Below are 19,080 nucleotides of genomic sequence, written 5' to 3'. Positions count from 1 at the left end.
GACATGAGAAACAGGATTTCCTGTTCGCCGTTGAAAGCGTGCATTTTCAAGATAGTGGTACCATTTGTTTTATTTATTTATGTGCAGAGGCCACCGTATGAAGCAAGTATCGTAAAATTTCGACAAGAACATTTCCGTGCGACAGTCATAATCATAACCGTTAATCAAATTATGGCTTCAATATTTGTCCTTTCAATCAACCTTGCAATGGTGGAGGCAGTTGCAGAGTTCCATCATCAGAAATATCTGCGTCTATGGATTTAATCACTTTAGTCCTTTTGTTTGTTTGTTATGTCAAAACTTTCTCCATTCTGACAGCATTTGTTTTCCTGTCACGAGCGGGTGATTTACCAGGCTGACCTCTGCCCCACGCACCTATCGTGATGGCCTATTGTCCGTGCGCCCTCATTCCCCCGAACCACGTCTGAATATTCCCTCCACGCTACCGCGTCTTTTGGCAAATTAACTTTGACCAGGGAGCGTGCCGGTGGCTCAAAGATAATCACAGCAAGGACAAACAGTCTGACCTCGTCTTTCTTTATTTATTTACTTCCTTATTTTTGCATCAACAAATTGGCCAAAAGGGTGAAAAGGCACTCAGTCGTTACTGTGCTGCTGCTGGCTTCTGCGTGAATGTGAACGGCGGCGTATCGATCGGAGGAGAAACGTTTTTTAATGTTGCAAATGAGATCTCGCCACTGGCGGCTAATGGGGAGACGGGAGATTTGCGGCAATCTTGGTTTCAAATCAGAGTCCCGATTGGAAATCTTTATAGGTGTAATTAAGTCTCCTCTAAAAAGAACCTCAAAATTGTTTGACTAACGGCTAACAGATACATTTTTAGATTTATTTTTACACCTTCTGTGCCAGCGGACAGAAACACTTTTGGAATGCAATGAATATAAAACAGCTGCATCGATATTTAATTCCACACACGTCAGTGAAAATAAGGGTTGTCTTCCTGACAACCTAATGCTATTTCACATAGGTAAGCTAAAGAGATCTTTAAGTGACTTTTTTTTTTTTTTTTTTTTTGCTGCAAGTCCACTGATGTGGCCATAAACATGAGCTTTATAGTATATTTTTAAATGCCCAGCTTTGGAGGTATTGATATATCATTTTTTTTTTGACTGCCTCGTGGAGTGCGGATTTCCAGGAGAAAGTTAAGGGAGCAGCCTTAAAGTACAGGGCAGGAGCTGGTTAATGATTTGTAGGCTATTAGCACCTCATCACCGGGAAAACTGAAATCTTGCAGCGCCGTGGACAGGCCCGCATCGAAATTACTCAGCGAAGGCTCGCTTTGGAGAAAATGCTGTGGTCAGATGAAGCCGAAGTTTGGCTATTTGGCATCAACTCAAACTGCCGTCTTTGGAGGATGAAAAAAAAAAAAGAACAAATTCAGAATATCACCCAAAGAACACCCTTCCCATTGATTTATCAGTATAATTATTCTTTTTGTTTGCATTGGTGTGAAACTGCACTGCATCATATTGAAAACCTTCTTATGTAGCTTAATAAAGTCGACAAACTATTAGAAAATGCTCTCAGCATGATAGAGTGAAGTTGTACACTACTGCAAACTTACAAAACTGGAAAATTGCCTTTTTGATTGCTTGTGTGTAAATAGTTAGGTCTCTCGCGTGCCCGACCACCCTTCATGTGTGAAATTAAACAGCCAAGTCAATCTTTTGTGAGCTGCCCGTTACACATCAAGTTTCTCCGTTCACGACCTGGAGGTTACGCTGGGTGAAGCTGCGCTACTTTCAAGCAACAGCCAAAGTCAGTCGGTGAAGTCGTTGACATGGCGGTGGGGGTGACGTGTCTGCTGCATGGACCGCATACACTGATCTGCTAAAGTAATAGACATGTAATTAACTGCAGCTTGGTAATTAGGTGCTCCCTCCACACAGAAAATGAAGTTTTCACTTTGTCCCTTTGGACTGGGCTGCTTGAGAACCGCCTGCCTCGTCACAACGCTCTGGCTTCGCCCCAGTCGTCATGGTAACAAATAGGATTTGTGTCACAGTGTTATAACCCTTCAAGCTACGGATATTTGAAAACAAACGGCGAAGTAACACATTTTACAGATAATATAACAATACTCAAAGGCATATATTCTTTATCCTCTGCAAAGGGCAACTAATATTACTGCGGCTCACCGAGGAGCACGTGCACACACCAGAAGGAAGTGAAGCAAAAGATCGGCAAAAAATAGTTTCACTTCTTTACATTCTATCTAATTATGTGTTACTGTATTTTTTTTTAAATATACAATATTATAGAGTGCTATTTTTCTTATTAAGAAAAGACATTACAAACATTGTTGATGTTTTTTGGGGAGGTTGGAACCGATTAATGGCATTCGTATCGCAAATCCTCTTGATTTGCGATATGAACGTTTTGAGTTACGATCATTGGTCAGAAAACAAATTCAACTCGTATTTCGAGGCAGCATGACAATATGTGGAGGATTCCCGATAACCGCGGTCGTCTCGGACATGCCTTTCTGGCAAATACAGCACTTGTAATGGATCTTGTTAGATTGAGCAGGTGGACTGCATCTAACGTCTTGTGATTTCTCCCGGGAAGGAATGTACACTCGTCCTCTAGAAGGGCTGCAGGGTCAGTGGAGGAGCTGGTGCTCAAGGGCCGCACCGGGTTTCTCCGCACGAGGGATGACCTGGATTCCAACGAGCTGAGAAATTTGGATGTCTGAGGCAAGATTGTACGGAGAAATGACTCTTAGGCACTCACAGGACTCTCTCAATACCGAAAGAGGGGCCGGGGGGGGGGGGTGGGGGTGTTATTCATGAAGGTTCATCAGCTCGACCTTCTATCGCTCCACAACACCGGATTAAAGTAGCACCAGCTGCTCGTGACAGACAAATGGCTCGTCAATTGTGCAATTGTATTGAACATTTGCTCGACGTGTGTTTGTGGTGCACCGTGTGAACTGCTCAGGAGCGCATGCATAATACATGAGGGCTCGCTTTTATGTATTCAACAATGAAAGTGTTGCAGTCATGTGGGAGATGAGCACTACAGTCAGAGATTTTGTTTTGTTTTGTTTTTTTTCCTTCCAAACGCCGCTACTTGGTCAGCGTCTCAGTGAGAAACCATAACAGAGGTGCTCTGGCAGTACGTATCACACAAACGGTATACGACAACAAAGCCCACGCTAATCTTTGTTCCGGATGTTGCAATATGACAAATCAGAATCATCTTTATTTGCCAAGTATGTCCAAAAAACACACAAGGAATTTGTCTCCGGTAGTTGGAGCCGCTCTAGTACGACAACAGAAGGAGTCAATTGAAGGAGAACACTTTTGAGATATAAAGACATTGACAAAAAAAACAAAAAAACAGTCACTGAGCAATAAAGGCTTGCTACTTATCTGGTAATGCTGGTACATTTGAATAAAAAGAACACATTTTTGACAATTGTGCAAAAAGATGCAGAGTCCTCTTGCACTTAGAGCAGTTCGAATGACTAATATAGCAATAGTCCGGTGCAATGAACATTGTGCAAAGGGCGCCAAGACTTCAAGCGAGTAGTACGATAATCTGGGACAATGTTGATTGTGCAAATGTTGCAGATGCTACTCTGGCATGAATGGCCAGTATTGGTCAACAACAGATATGCAAATAGTGCAGAGTGGCGAGACTACCACAGTGGGTGCACGAGTAATGTATGATTGGCCCGACAGCAATGTGAAAACAAACTCAAGAGCCAAAAAAAACTGCCAGCATATTGCAATGGAATTGTAGGTTAGGTGTTTAAGAAGTTGATTGCAAGAGGGAAGAAGCTGTTGGAATGTCTGCTAGTTCTAGTTTGCATGGATCGGTAGCGCCTACCTGAGGGAAGGAGCCGGAAGAGCCGGTGACCGGGATGCGGAGGGTCCGAGAGGATTTTGCACGCTCTTGTCTTCGTTCCGGCAGCGTGTGGGTGGGCAGGGGGGTACCGACAATCCTTTCAGCAGTTTTGATTGTCCGTTGCAGTCGGAGTTTGTCCTTTTTTGTAGCAGCACCAAACCAGACTGGGATGGAAGAACACAGGACTGATTCGATGACCGCTGTGTAGAACTGCCTCAGCAGCTCCCGTGGCAGGCCGTGCTTTCTCAGAAGCCGCAGGAAGCGCATGCTCTGCTGGGCCTTTTTGAGGACGGAGTTGATGTTGATCGCCCACTTCGGGCACTGAGAGACTGTAATTCCCAGGAACTTGAAGGTCTCGACGGTTGACACTAGGCAACTGGACAGCGTGAGGGGCAGCTGTGGCGAAAGATGCCTCCTGAAGTCCACGATCATCTCCGCAGTCTTGAGCGTGTTCAGCTCCAGGTCGTGTCGGCCGCACCGCAGCTCCAGCCGCTCCGCTTCCTGTCGATATGCAGACTCGTCACCGTCCTTGATGAGGCCGATGACAGTGGTGTCATCTGCAAACAAAGAACAAATTTGAAACATGAAACATAGTAATTATGATTCATGTAAAAGATATTGCCAGTAATAATGTATACAAATAGAGAAAGACAATGCATTGGGATCTAACAAGATGTTTATCCCACGGAAAAAAACAAAAACAAAAAACATCCAAAATATTTAAACTCCTTTTTTCACCACTCCCACTGCTACTACAAAGAACAAAAATATACATGCTATACTACTACCACTACTGCTAATTACATTGTTACTGGTATTATTGGTATTATTACCACTACTGCTACAACTTGTTACTACTACTACAACTGCTTTTGCTATTACTTCTATGACTATTATTAATTTTATTTTCACTCCCACTAGCTTTACTATGTACTCCTATTACTACTACTACTGGTACATCCATTACTACTATTGCAATTACTACTACTACTATTGTTCCTGCTATAGCTACTTCTGTTACAACTACGACTAGAATTACAATTAGTATTACTACTAATTCTACTTGTATTAGTACTATTACTACTACTGTTAAAACTACTACTTCTATCATTACTATTAGTAGTATTACTACACTACTACTAGTTCTATTATTACTGCTTTTACGACTTCTGTTCCAACTACTTCTACTAACATTACAATTAGTATTACGACTATTACTACCACTACAATTACTATTAATACAATGACAACAAATTCTAAAAAGTATTATTACAACTACTTCTACTTCTAACACTACTACTATTACAACAACAGTCCTCCCCGCCTCCCTCTACTTACTAGTAAAACTATTACTACAAATACGACTATTACTACTACTATTATTACTACTACTACTGCTCCTGCCATTATTACTACTACAGTTCCAACTACTATTATAATTAGCATTACGACTACGACTACAATATTTCTTACTGCTGCTGTGATTACTACTACTGTTAAAACTTCTACCACTACCATTAATGTTAGTATTGTCAGTAATATGACATTATGATTACCACAAATGATACTATTATTGGTACTACTACTATTTTTACATTACTACTATGTTTTTATGGGAGTATATCAACTTGATCTAGTCATTTCCTTTTCCTCTTTGAGATTCAGTAACTCCATTAGTTTGTTGTCAGTACAGAAGGGACGAATAATATTGTCATTAAATAGGAATCTTTTTCCCCACATTGAACTCTTGCAAAAAGACCAGTAATACATATGTCAAGTCAGTTATTCATATGGATTTATTATGAATATATTTTCACTTCCACTGCTAATAAGCACATTCGCTATGTGTATTAGCACAACAGTTGACTTGTTTCGAAAGAAAATGTAGGAATATGGAGTCAAATGTTGGAGCCATTGGTCGGATTTGTAGTATGAATACTAACATATCTTGTTGTCGTTGTTGTTGTTGCAGTTCACGTGAAGGCAGGAACCTGCGAGGTGATCGCCGCGCACCGATGCTGCAACAAGAACAAGATCGAAGAGCGATCGCAGACCGTCAAATGCTCCTGCTTCCCGGGACAAGTGGCGGGAACGACGAGGGCGGCTCCGTCTTGTGTGGACGGTAAAAGCGAGCCTCTTTCTTGCTGAAAAATAAGATCTGAAAATGAAAAAGAAGAAAGAAAAAAAAGTTTGATTTGATTATTTGGGCCCTGGGCAATAAATAGAGATCAAATCAGTTGCTTCACTCAGCACTCGCCTGTTGACGCCGGAGCAGTCCACCCGAGGAGACAGCATCCAGACTGGGTCATTTAATATCACGTCAATTGTGGCCTCTCTTACAACTGAATCAATCCATAACTCAGCTTTCCCCTGACAGGCGCTTCCTCCATGTTGACACTTGTCTCGTCACTCTGGGAAGCCCTTTGACAGCTTCACAGGCTCCCAGCCAACATGGCTCGCTTTGCTTTGCAACTCTTGCTGCACATTTAAAATAGAAGGACATAATACAAAATGATGATATTTTTAGAAGTTTTACTATGCCTGGCAAAATGCTTTGTTTACAAAGAAAGATATTGGGGAAAAAAAGCTTTACTTTTTAAGTAGTTTTGGATAAAGAGGTCAATTTTTTTCCTGTTACTTCTGCCAACTTGCCAGAGGTCTGCTGGGCTCAAACACTTGCTAAAATATACCCGAGGAGCACTTCATCCCGCCGCGGACGTGACGTAATCATGCAGTAATATCAATGAATTATGGAGCATAATTCTATACATCAGTGATTCCAGGGTGCTGTCGCGCCATAGTGCGAAATGAGAGGTCATCCAGTTTCATTTAATTAGTCCAGAAATGATTACTTTGTGGAGAAGCGGTAAATAACAGGACGAGGAGACGAGAACCAGTCATGTCACTTTACTCCCCGCATATAAACTTTTTCATCAAACAGCCAACCGCTCCTTTTGAAGCCAACAACTCCTTTCATTTTCTGCCCCTCCCTTGAAGATACACACGCCTGGTGAAAGTCTCCCTCTTGTGGGTCGACACAACTTAATAATTACAAACATATCTTTGTTCATCTGTCCATGCGAGCGACATATAGTGACAGGTCGAACAATTTAATACTCTTCCAATCGATGGAAGAAGGTAGAAGATCATTCATAACATGTACAATGCTTTACCAGTCAGGAGAAAATTTAAACTGTTCTAAAATTTGGATGTGTGCAGCTTCATATGATTTATTTTTGAGTTACATTTTTTTTTTTTTTTTTTTTTACACTTTTGCTTCACTCTTAATCTCTACAGCATCCATCGTTGCACAGAAGTGGTGGTGCCAGATGCATCCCTGCATGGACGGCGAAGAGTGCAAAGTGCTGCCGGACTTTAAAGGATGGAGCTGCAGTACAGGCAACAAAGTGAAGACCACCAAGGTGGGTTCTATTTATATACAATTTGAATCGTGAGCGGCCATTAAACAGGGCAGTGAATCAGTAGCAGTCGTAGGCCGTCAAATTTACAACTTACATTTGAATATTTGCTCCATGAAATTGTATTAATTTATCCCCAACAATGTATTATTTTAATTTCTCTTGGCCGCATTGCTACCATCCTGTCACGATTAGGGTTTTCGAAGGCAAAGCAAGGCAAAAAATGTGGAGGACCCAAGTGCAGGGAAGCAGGGAGGCAAGGCAGGAGTGCAGGAGTCTCAAAAAATGTAATTTAATCTCCAAAAAAGGGCAAACAAGGAACATGGATAAAGCAAATTAAACAAAGTCCCACAATAGATAACCAAAGTAACAAAGAAATGGAAACAAACCATGACTGCCGAGTAAGACGTGGAACAGACAGGGACAAAGACACGTGACAATGACAAACTGCAACGACAATGAAACCAGGGAACTAAATACAAACAGATTGACGAGACAACGAGGAACACCTGGACAAGACACGAGTGGCTGGAGAGAGCTGATTGGTCGGCACAAGGCGGAAGGTTGACGACAACAGGTGGATACAATGACGAAACGAGCGCACGACATGAACAACACGGAACACAGGAAAACAGCAAACAAAACTCAACAACCCAAAGCAAAACACAGACCATGACACATCCAATCACATTTCAATTTCATCTGCCTCACGCCTTCAGAATCCATAGCGCTGACTGACGTAGCAAACTATATTAGGAACAGGACTGTTTCTTTAACCAATCAGATTTCAAATTTGCCTCACAGGGCCAGCTAGCCGGCCCACAATAACATCTGCATTTTGCCGTCCTCTGATTGGTTGGTCAGAGCAAGCCCGGCTCGACGACCAAAACAAAACGTCTCTGCAGTGATCTGCATATATGAATACATTGAATCATCTGCTTCTCCGATGATTAACAAGTATTTTGTTTGCATTTGTTCTGTTATTAGATAATATTGATTCTGGCCCACTCAAGAGGATGCACATGGCACAGTTCCGTGCTGTATGTATTTCCTTTTTGCATCACAGTGATGGTTTCCAACTGAAGGCCCACATACTAAATGCATGGCCCGCCACTGATCGGTATCCATCAAGTCGAACATGACATTCAGGATGGAGAAGTATAGTGTATAATTTTTTAAAATTGTTAAAAAAAAGAGGTGTAAATTGAGCTGTATGCTACCTAACGCATGACAACTTTCGTGAAGTGTTTTGAGTGTTAAATGATATGTGGAAGCACGCGACACTTGAGAACGTTCTAAAAAGAAAAGCAATTATCGCGTATCAGGATGAGCTCGAGGGTGAGAGGGAGACTAGAAGTGGAATTAGGACTGAGATCGAGGGTCGGGCCGTCATTAGCCATTCGTCACCGCCCCCCCTCAACTCCCTCGTCCTCCTGCCCCGCTCCGTGTTTGACTCGCCAAACGCCGTGTCGCTGAGTCGCCTCGTCCATTATTCATGTCTACAGGAGACCCGGACGAAGCCGAGTCTTTTATTTTAGCTGGGTTAATAATTCAGGCTCTCCCACACTGCCGCAGCGGGTAGCAGAAACACGGGCGGAGACAAGTAAGGTGGCCCAAGAAGAACTCATCACAGGCACAATGACTCACTTAGCGTGCCGGACACTTTACGCTCCGAAAAATGGAAAGCAAGAGCACCATTGATTTTGGGTAGCTAAGCTAAACGTATAACTGGTGTTCCTTTTCAGCTCCTCACGAGCGACAGATTTTCTAGTGGCAAAAAAAACGTAATATGATCAAAATCAGCTGCTCTTCAAATGTTCAGAAACTACGAAGAGAACACTGTACGTGTTGTAGTGTGGGTGTACATGCAGGTGCCTTTAAGAGGTGGAGCCTACTGGGCTGCCATGTTTGAGTTCTCATCTTTGACACTTTCAGGGATTCGTTTTATGTTGAGGCAAGAGCCATGTTGGTTTTGGAATTCTGCGCCTAACTTTATTCCTAAAGCGCTTTAAAAAGAAATGTAGCTGTAACAAAGTGATGGACATAACATAGACCAAACATAAAACAATAATAACAATAACTGACATCGCAAAAGTGTGGTTATCTTGTAAATACATCGGATAATTTGGTCTTTGCTCATAGGGAACAAAAGGACGTGAAAATGCTCAAATGTGGGCCGATTGTCAGTTTGCGTGCGCCTCGCAATTGTGACCACATTCCTTCTCACCGACATTCCTTCTCAAAAAACGCGTCTCCCAGCACACTCGTACCTGCCTGGGTTAGGTCGCTATATTAACAAGAAGTGAAGGCGACCAGCGGCCTTTTTGTCGCACACTCTTCGCACCTTGCAAGCAAGCTTGTGCTAAGCTTAGGTGACTTTTCGTGTTGAAAGTTGCAGGCATTAGTTCACAAACAAGCGACTTGCAAAATGCTTCTGACGATGCTGTTGCCGAGCAGAAATGCCCCTAAAAACAAATTCAGGATCATAACACGAGCACACTAGCATAACACAATAGCTCAGTGGTTCTCAAACTTTTTACGCCCAGTACCACCATCATAACCAACATTGAAATTTATAGAAGGGCTAAGTGATCATCAAAAACAAGGCAGAGGTTTTATTCCTAATAAGTATATTTCATATTATTGTAGGCCACCAATATTATTGTCGGCCACTATGTGCAGCTTTAGCATTAACATTGTGCATAAACATGGGGGGGGGGGGGGGGGGGGGGGGGGGAACTGTATGTAAATAATGATTTATTTAAAATGTATTGCAAGTAAAAGTTACCTAAATCCATGTTTGAAATAAAACAGAATAATCACAAACGTATTGTACTTAAGTTAAATACAACTGAACGGCACCAAACAAATGTACTGTATTGGATTAAAAAAAACAACAAAAAAAAACGGTGGAAGACTGGTTAGAGCGTCTGCCTCACAGTTCTGAGGACCGAGGTTCAATCCCCGGCCCCGCCTGTGTGGAGTTTGCATGTTCTCCCCGTGCCTGTGTGGGTTTTCTCCGGGCACTCCTGTTTCCTCCCACATCCCAAAAACATGCGTGGCAGGTTAATTGACAACTCTAAATTGCCCGTAAGTGTGAATGTGAGTGCAAATGGTTGTTTGTTTGTATGTGCCCTGCGATTGGCTGGCGACCTGTTCAGGGTGTACCCAGCCTCTTGCCCGAAGATAGCTGGCATAGGCTCCAGCAATCCCGCGACCTGCGTGAGGATAAACGGCTCAGAAAATGGATGGATGGATGGATGGATGGATGGATGGATGCAACCTCAGCTCAGGTGTATTTACAAATTTTCGATGATTCTCTCTTTTTCTGTGCACTTCACTTTTGTGTAACTTCACAGAAGAGTTAAGGGTTAGGGAAAGTGTGATGGTAACAATAAACATTTTTCTTTCTAAACTGACACTATAAAAGAAGAATATTTTCCCCTGCAATGTCAGCTGCGTTTCATCTTCAAGTGAAGAGACTCACCTCCCAGGCGCGCACTGTAATCCTTCCAGTGGGTGCGTTCCGCCGCCCCTCTTCTTCTTCTGTCTGGCTCTGTTTAAACACAAATGGATCTCATGTCTGCGTGCTGGGAGGCAACATTTACATGATGGATTGCAAGTAAAAAGACTTTTTTTTGACCATTGATTCTTTTTATAGCCTATTAAGTCTCGGCTGCAGGCTCATACTGGCAGTATAAATTGAGATGGTTAGACAATATTTAACAGTAATAAAAGACGGTGTCATTGCTGCGGAGTTTTCAGGTGTTTGTCCACAGGACTTTGTGTCTTGTGTACTGTGTGCTGTGATGGAAAGTACTTAAGCCAATTTTTTCTAGCTCCGCAGATAATAGCACAACGTAAAAAAGATTGTTAAACAGAATGCAAAAAAATTAAACCATTTTTGCCACATATTTTGCCTATATTTTGTGGACATTGTGCCGCTCCTTCCGGTGTGCACGCCTTGGCCACCGGGGGGCAGTACAATACAGACATGAATATAGAGTACGTGGCGAGGGTCTCAGCTCCTCAATAATTAGTCATTCTTTGCAGAGGATAAAGACTATAAGCCTGTGAGTATTATATTTGTCTACATGTGTTGCCTTGACATTTGTGATCAAATAGCCATTATTTTAAGCAATACCGAGTCAGTAATTGTTATCTAATTAAGCATTGATTTTGTTAGTCAACTCACAAAACTAGCAAAGGTATGCAAACCCACTAATAGCACAAAAGCCCAAGTTAGTAATAGAGGGAAACTGTTTTGTGTGCAAATAATTTCTATTTTCATTGTGTCACGTTACCAAAATGGGTATTGTAAATAATTGACAGGGAAAATACTATTACTTTTAACATTTGCACTTCAGTGCATTTCAGATTTGGTCCTTCTTTTTTTTTTTTTTACTTCAGTGAAGAAGTTGAATCAGTACTACTTTTACTAGCGTATTTGTTTATACAAGTATCTGCACTGAAGTACAGAGTGTCAGTACTTTTGCCACCTATGCTGAGTTGTGTGTTTGTCAAGAAGATTTTGAACCTTCACCAGTCGAGGGTGTTTTGTCTGATCCCAAAGCAGCTTATAAACGTCGAACCCTGAGGAGCTTTCGTCTTCTCAGCTCTCCCCCGTTGGGCGATTACTCACCGATAACCCTCGCAGCGACACCCACGACACCCCCTCGGTGCTGGGTCGTGCCTCTTCCGCATCTCCCGCAAGTGTAGCCAGAGAAGAAAAAGCTTTTTTTTTTTTTTTTTTTTCGCACCGCGCCAAAGTGAAAATGAGATGACACATCCCGACACAGCAATCCTCGTCTTCTGCTTTGGATTATCACACTTTGGCAAAAGGTGCATTGCCATTGGAAGGGCAGCATCTGTTACTGTAATGACGATAAATATTTACACAGCAGGAGCTGCGTAGCTAATGTAATGCATCGCCTCCTACATGCAAGGCAGCAGGTAATTTTTTTTACCCAGGCCAACAATACCCTTATAATCATTTTGCTTTATTTTTTCAAAATCTATTTATAGTGTAGTAGTAATAGTACTGACATTCATGAATGGATAAAGAATGTTTCAGACAAAAAGGGAACATGTATTTTTATTTGCTACTTTGCAGGATAGAAAGCTCCCTTTTGAACTCTGTTACCGCTGTCCCATTAAAAAAAAGAAAAAAAAGAAAAAAAAAAAAAAACAATTATGGTGTGCCACAATTTTCCCTGATTTATCACCCACTGGTAAATCAAAAATCTGTTTTACTAGACATGGGTCAAATTTGACCCGAACCAGACTCGGTGTACTTTGTAAACTTTGTAGCAGGATGACATTTATAAATCTTGTCGGTTTGGTGTTAGTGGGCCAAATTTCAGTGTGAAAAGATAAGATATTTTTATTGCTATTAAATGTCAAAATGGGTCAAATTTGACCGGAACAGGATGTAAGGTTTCAAAGCGGCATAAAGAACATCCTCGCAAACCGTCGTGAATCCCGATAATCCCCGTTTGTTTATGTACGGATGGTAAACACCGTGGCATTATGACTGCGTTGACTGTCTGCCAACTAAATCCTTACAACGCAAAAGACATCATCAAGTGCCAGATGGCAGAGAAACATTTTACAGATGTTTCTTGTGCGCACCGTCAATGCAGCGAAATGATTACATTTACAGAAGGGAGTGAGGGGTTCACACATCGCAGTCACACTATACTGTATAGTTTCCTGTGAAAGATATGCATTTTTTGGGGTACGTGTGTTGAAATACAATTAAATGTATTTAGAAGAGCAATGCTAAACTGTAAAGTTGATTTGCCTATGCCATCTAATGTGAGCAGAGCATGGTGTCAAAGTTTGATCATTTTCAGAATGTGCCACGAGAAAGGCGATGCAAGGGCCCTTTCCCCACAAATGACACCTTTAATGATTAACATTGGTTAATGTTAATTTTAAGATAATTACCTGTCGTGAACTAGTAAACTCAATCACTCAAAAGGCAGTCAATCAAAAATTCCTCCTCCAGAAAATATGACACGATCAAATGTTCCAGGGTATCTATCTATTCCAGTCTAGTCAAATGTCAAGTGCATATTTTTTTTCCTTCCGATGATTGCAAACTGATTGCCTTAGGGCCTTTGGGTTATTTTAGGGCTAGGTCATATTATTTTCATGAGGAAAAAATATGAATAAAACATGGAAGGTTTTTCAAGTACCCTTAAATTTGTTAGTTAGCGGTTTCTCAATGTTTGAACTTAATTCTTAGTGAAAGCAGGCTCTCAGAATATATTCTGGAAATTCGGAAGAGTGACATTTGACTGAAACCTGATATCAATTCATCAATTAATTGTAACTTAACCAGGTGTTTACACTCAATGTAGGATCATCAAGTGCCAATTTTCCACTGTGCCGAGGACTTAAAAGGAGATTGGGCCCTAATTGACTATCGCTCCGTATTACGTCACAACCGTGGAGTTTGGCCCAACTCTGTGCTGACCACGCACATAAGGATTTGCCATTGAAAGTGTGGATGATGTTTCATATTTCGAATTTTCGGCCCTGACCATTTTCTGATTAGTTCAATGAGGAAAAAAAAATCACTGTGAACACACTGCTCACCACAGGAGAATCGCTCAGTATATTCTTTTAGCAAGCCGATTATATTTATTAGACCTTTGCTGACTCATTCAGTGGAAAAGTGGCAAAATATTTATCCTGTGGGCAACATGGCTGGGGGGGAATATATCCACAAGCAGCGGTAGTAAATAATATTACGCACAGGCTTTATTATGGACCACTTAAATAGCAAAATAGTCACACGTGCAAGTGTATATTCATTTTAATGTGATTTCAAAACGATTGCCTTCAGGTTAAGTACCGTTGGTAGAGCAAAACAAAAAAGAAGAAAAAGCCGAACACAATCGATACTCGTCGCCCCCATTTGAAGACGCCGACGTTCACTTTCACATATTATTGATGGTGCAGAGATGCGCTTTATTGTACATTTTATGGACTGTTGTTTATGAGCACTCCTAACTCTTCTCTCCTTTCATTCTCTTTCTAGGTCACACGATAGTCGTCTGTTTGGGACCAGGCGTCGTTTATTTCACAGTAGGACACTCGGATATAATTTTTTGTCCCCCAACAAGGACTTTGGTCACAGACAGTCCCTCAAAAAAGGACAATGGAATGGGCTTCAAATAAGACTGCGTTTCCCAAAAAGATTCCCAACGTTAGCATCATCGGTAACTCGACTCCTCAGCAAACATCTCTTTGTATTATAGTTTGACTCCTACGGACCAGAGGACTCCAACATGAAGATATTTATTAGCTGAACGACTGTGGATTACGATAACAGCAAACTAAAAAAACAAAAAAAAAGTAAGAAGAAAAATGTGATGTGGTACCTTTGTGTTTTTTCTCACTGCTTAGAGATCCCAAGACTCTCGAATGCATATTTGTGTTGAAGATCAAGCGAGAGAAGCATTTTCATTCCTTTTAGCCTTACGAAGAAGCGACATTATGTTTCATCGAGTTATTAGGATATCAAGTCGTCTTTGCAAAGACTTGATGTGTAGAAAAGGTGGCGGCGCGACGATAAAAACACTTAGGAGACTTTGCCAAAACGTTGAAATGGTATTTGTTGTTTTCGAAGCCTGACAACCACCACTGATTAACAAATGTCAGTATTATCTCAATAAATCTAACCTAAATGAAAATGCATTCTGTTTGGATTTGGTATCCACATTTCAAGCTGTTTTTGAAGGTTGTGCTCAGGATTTGACTGAAGTGGAAATAGGTCGGCACAAAAGAACATCACAAAAATCAAGAAATCCATTTGAAATCCGGTCCAGAGAGAGATTGATCAAATTATCTCTCACCCTGAAACACCTCGTATCCTATTCGAGTAGTTTCCAACAATTAGTCTTCATCTCATAAGCCTTTGGCTTGTTTGGAGCAGTAGTTGAAATAATACATCACGCGGTTTTTCTTCTTTGTTGTTTTGGATCCGGATGATTTCCACTCGGGTGTTGCAGCTCACAATCACCAAAAGTGGTCTGTCCGAAGACAATAAAAGTGTCAGCTTGGAGGTGGAGAACAGGACGGTCAGCTGATTGATGAATGACTGGCTCGATCGACGGGAGTGATTGGTGGACGAGAAGGATGGATGGTGTATAGGAGCGAATGGATGGCAGGTGGAAAAAAAAGGATGGCTGGATTGGTTGGTGGAAAGAAGGATGGATGGACATGAAGTAGGGATGAATTGGCTGAGGATTTATTTGTGGATACGGTTTATCAACTTGTGGATGGATGGACTGATGGAAAATGTGTAAAGATGGTCGATTAATGGACATGTTGCTTGGTTGCTTGAGTGGCTGGATTAGTACTGTATAAGAAAGATGAATAGATGGATGGGTGGATGAATTTGGGTAAAAGTGGGGAAGATGGCTGGATAGAATGGAGGAATGGATGAACGGACTGGAGGGGAAAAAGAGGGTTGGATGGTTTTATTGATTAGTGAAAGAATGCATAAATGGCTCGGTGAATGAGTGGACTGAAGAAATGGATGGATGACGCTTTGAAAAGAGGGGTGGATGGATGGATGGATGGATGGGCAGATACTGTCATAAAACAGACTGGAGGAAAAGATGGATGATTGATAAGTGGATAAATCAATTTGTGTGACAGATGGATGATGATGGACGAGAGGAAAAAGGATGGGTAGATTCTATTAATCAGACGGTGGACGGATGAATAGATTTATGGATGGAAAATTAATGGGCGGGTCGTCGGGTAGATGCAGGGATACATTGGTGGAAAATTGATGGATGGGTGGATGGATGTTTTGTTTGGAAACAAGGATGGATGCATGTACTGTAGCTGTGGATAGGTGGACGATGAACGGACTGGAGGAAAAAGATGAATGGATTCTATTAATCAGCGTATGGATGGATGGATGGAAGAGTTGGTTGGAAAACTGATCGACAGGTTGGTTGTTGGGTAGATAACTGGATGGACGCTGTCTTGTGGAAAATAATGATGATGGATGTGGATGCTCCGGTGATTGGAGATGGATGGACAATTGATCGGAGGCAAAGATGCATGGATGGATTGATTGTATTGATTAGCGGATGGGTAGCTGATATCAAAAGCAGTCAAAGTATTCCATCCACATCATCCTAATGTCATTTCAGTGTCACTGATAGCGAAAGAATCCAATTAAAACACAAAGTCACTCTTTTATCAGCCAGCACAGAACTTGAGTCATTGCTGAAGGCTGCACTTCCAACACGATCTCAAGTCAGGTTGCCATGGTGACTGCCTCATCCATCCATCCGCCCATCCAGCGTATATCTTTCATGACAGCCAAACTCCATCCGAAGCCCCCAAAAGCGCAAAGCATTTTGCCCAAATATCAAATTTGAACCGCAAATGTATGCAGGAAAATCGGAGTCGAGTGTTGGGAAGTCTCGATCCCATCAAAGCACCACTTTCACTTTCTGTCTGTAATTGAAACATGAACATTCACTGCAGAAAGATCCTTATATCGAACATAATTAATTAGGCAAAAATAAAAAAAAGTTTGAACGCTCGCTCCCGCAAATCCAACCCACCGGACTGACCGCGTTGAAGGGGAGAAGTGAGGGAGTGAGCGTGGGCGCTGGGGGGGTCGGGAGGATGTTTAGCGATCCAGCTTGTTTGGTTAGAAATCATTCAATTAAAGTAATGACTAATTTCTCATTCCTGCACGCGAGCCACCCGAGACCGCCGCGGATTTAATAAAGAGCCGGCGATGAATTACAAACAGGCAGCGGGAAAAGGCTTCATGATGATACAGAGTAATTCAAAAGTGCATTAATAAAACAATACAGAAACATCGCTAAATGATTTATTTGCATAATTCATTAAGATTAATCAGCGTGGGGGGAAATGGAGAGAAGATACCAATGGATGAAAGCTTTTCTCTCTGCAAACATCGATGCAAATCTACCCTTGGATCTGACAATTAACCTCTGTGCACTTGACAGGCGGAGAAAACACAATCCTCCCGTCATTTACCTTTATGTGGGCTAATATTCTATTAATGATGAAAGACCTCTTCATAGCAAACTTCCTCTGGGTTTTGTTGCCGTGTCATAAAAGACCTTGAATGGAAACGCATCCGGCGCGTTTGGGGACGGCAGTCGAGAGGATCGGCCGATTGTCATGCCACGCCACGATGTTGACTCCGGCAATTTGCTTCTCTGTAGGCAAATGAGGTGCGTACTTGGGGCTGGAGGTTCTGCGCAGTCCAGATAAGTCTGGAATTGCCTTGCTTTCACTACGCCTGGTGATCCAGCAATCATCTAACTTTGACTGACTTTGTCTTAATGGGCGCTCAACTTTTCTTCACACCGTGAGCTGCGGCTTCAGCAAGTAGTAGCCGCTTGCCTCATCACAACACCCCAGCTCCACCGGGCATTTTCCCGCTAGCTTAAGCCGTACTTGGCGTTGGTCCAGCAGCAGAAGGGGCGGGGCGAGCTGTGGATATTTGAATGAGACAGGACGGCCCCCACAAAACCTTGACATGTAACTTAATTCTTGTGCTTTACTTTGGGGTATTTGAATGAAAGCCATGTTAAGACAACCGGGAAATTGTTTTTTAGTGTGCAAAAACAACGCCTATAATGTCACCTTTAAATACTATAACGCAGTATTGGTTGACTGCTCTACTAGTAATTGTTTTCAGACAATGTTCCACCTTCCAGGGATGTAATGTCTTACTCATATTGAATGTATTTTCAGGAGCCCCATCAAAATGTTTAACTCATCTTCCATATTTCAGGAATTACTGTACTTTATCAAAGAAAAAGCTACAGTGTTCCCTCGCCACTTCGCGCTTCACGTTCTGCGGCTTCAGTGCTTCGCGGGTTTTTAAAAGATATTCATTAAAAAATCAATCAATCAATCAAACATACAGCCATATCGGCAGCCATATTGCGGAAAGACGCGTTGTTTCATGTTGATGCGCGAGAGAGAAGTTTTCCCTGCATGCCAAACAAAGAGATGAGTTGACTCAGAGGCTTTGTACATGCCTGTACTGTACTGTACTGTTCTGTCATTATTCAACTACTTCTGTCCCGCCCAAAAAAAATAAATAAAATAAAATAAAACAAAACTCCTTCAGTGACTGCATTTCAATAACCAGCACACAGTCAATTGGTGTCGTGTTGCTCCTGATGATGAAAGTCTTTGCGGTGGTTTCTAATACTGTGTGCAGGTCATTAGTTTATAGCTGGTGTCACTGCGGCTTTTACACACGGACGCCTCTCAAGCTGTTGATTAAAATCCTCCCACTCCTGCTGCCTGAAATGAATTCCCCGGCAGACCAAATCGAGCGGAATGGGAAATAAAATGAATCAAATACTTTAGGTAGGTTTTACGGGATGTGGATGACGTTTTTTGACTTTGTGTCAGCTGTGAAGTTTTCACACTAATGTTGTTGTTTGATCTCAATTAATTATTTACAATCAACTCTCATTCCCATTGTGTTTGTGACACTGAATGTTTTTTTTTACAAGAATTCAAAGAAGACAACAAATACAAAAAAACATATTCCTAAATACTGGAAGGACACAATTTGCTGTGTTAAAAATCTTAAAATAAAAATCTCAGCAATTTTGCAATTTTCTTGAGTTGTGGCATCCCACAAGCTAGTGGTCTCAAACCACAAATATTCTAATTCTAATTTAGTTTTTTTCCCTTCCCTAACTGTGAATAATATCGAATTGTCTGCCTGCAATACAGCCTCATGTCATGTTGT

General features: G+C 41.7%; 1 protein-coding gene across 1 annotated transcript in view; it reads left to right on the top strand.

Moving 5' to 3' along the window:
- tafa3a (TAFA chemokine like family member 3a) overlaps nucleotides 1–14,995 on the top strand; it is an 82,536-nt gene extending 67,541 nt beyond the window's left edge. The window contains exons 3-5 of the mRNA XM_061785009.1: nucleotides 5,846–5,995; nucleotides 7,171–7,295; nucleotides 14,341–14,995. Coding sequence (XP_061640993.1) covers nucleotides 5,846–5,995; nucleotides 7,171–7,295; nucleotides 14,341–14,352 — 287 coding nt within the window. The 3' untranslated portion in view covers nucleotides 14,353–14,995. The remainder of the gene's footprint in view (nucleotides 1–5,845; nucleotides 5,996–7,170; nucleotides 7,296–14,340) is intronic.
- Nucleotides 14,996–19,080: the final 4,085 nt, after the last annotated feature.

Source organism: Phyllopteryx taeniolatus, chromosome 9, assembly GCF_024500385.1.
Source record: "Phyllopteryx taeniolatus isolate TA_2022b chromosome 9, UOR_Ptae_1.2, whole genome shotgun sequence".
Classification (NCBI taxonomy): Eukaryota; Metazoa; Chordata; class Actinopteri; order Syngnathiformes; family Syngnathidae; genus Phyllopteryx; species Phyllopteryx taeniolatus.
The sequence above is the reverse complement of the archived record's forward strand: the minus strand, read 5'-3'. Positions and strand labels throughout refer to the sequence as shown.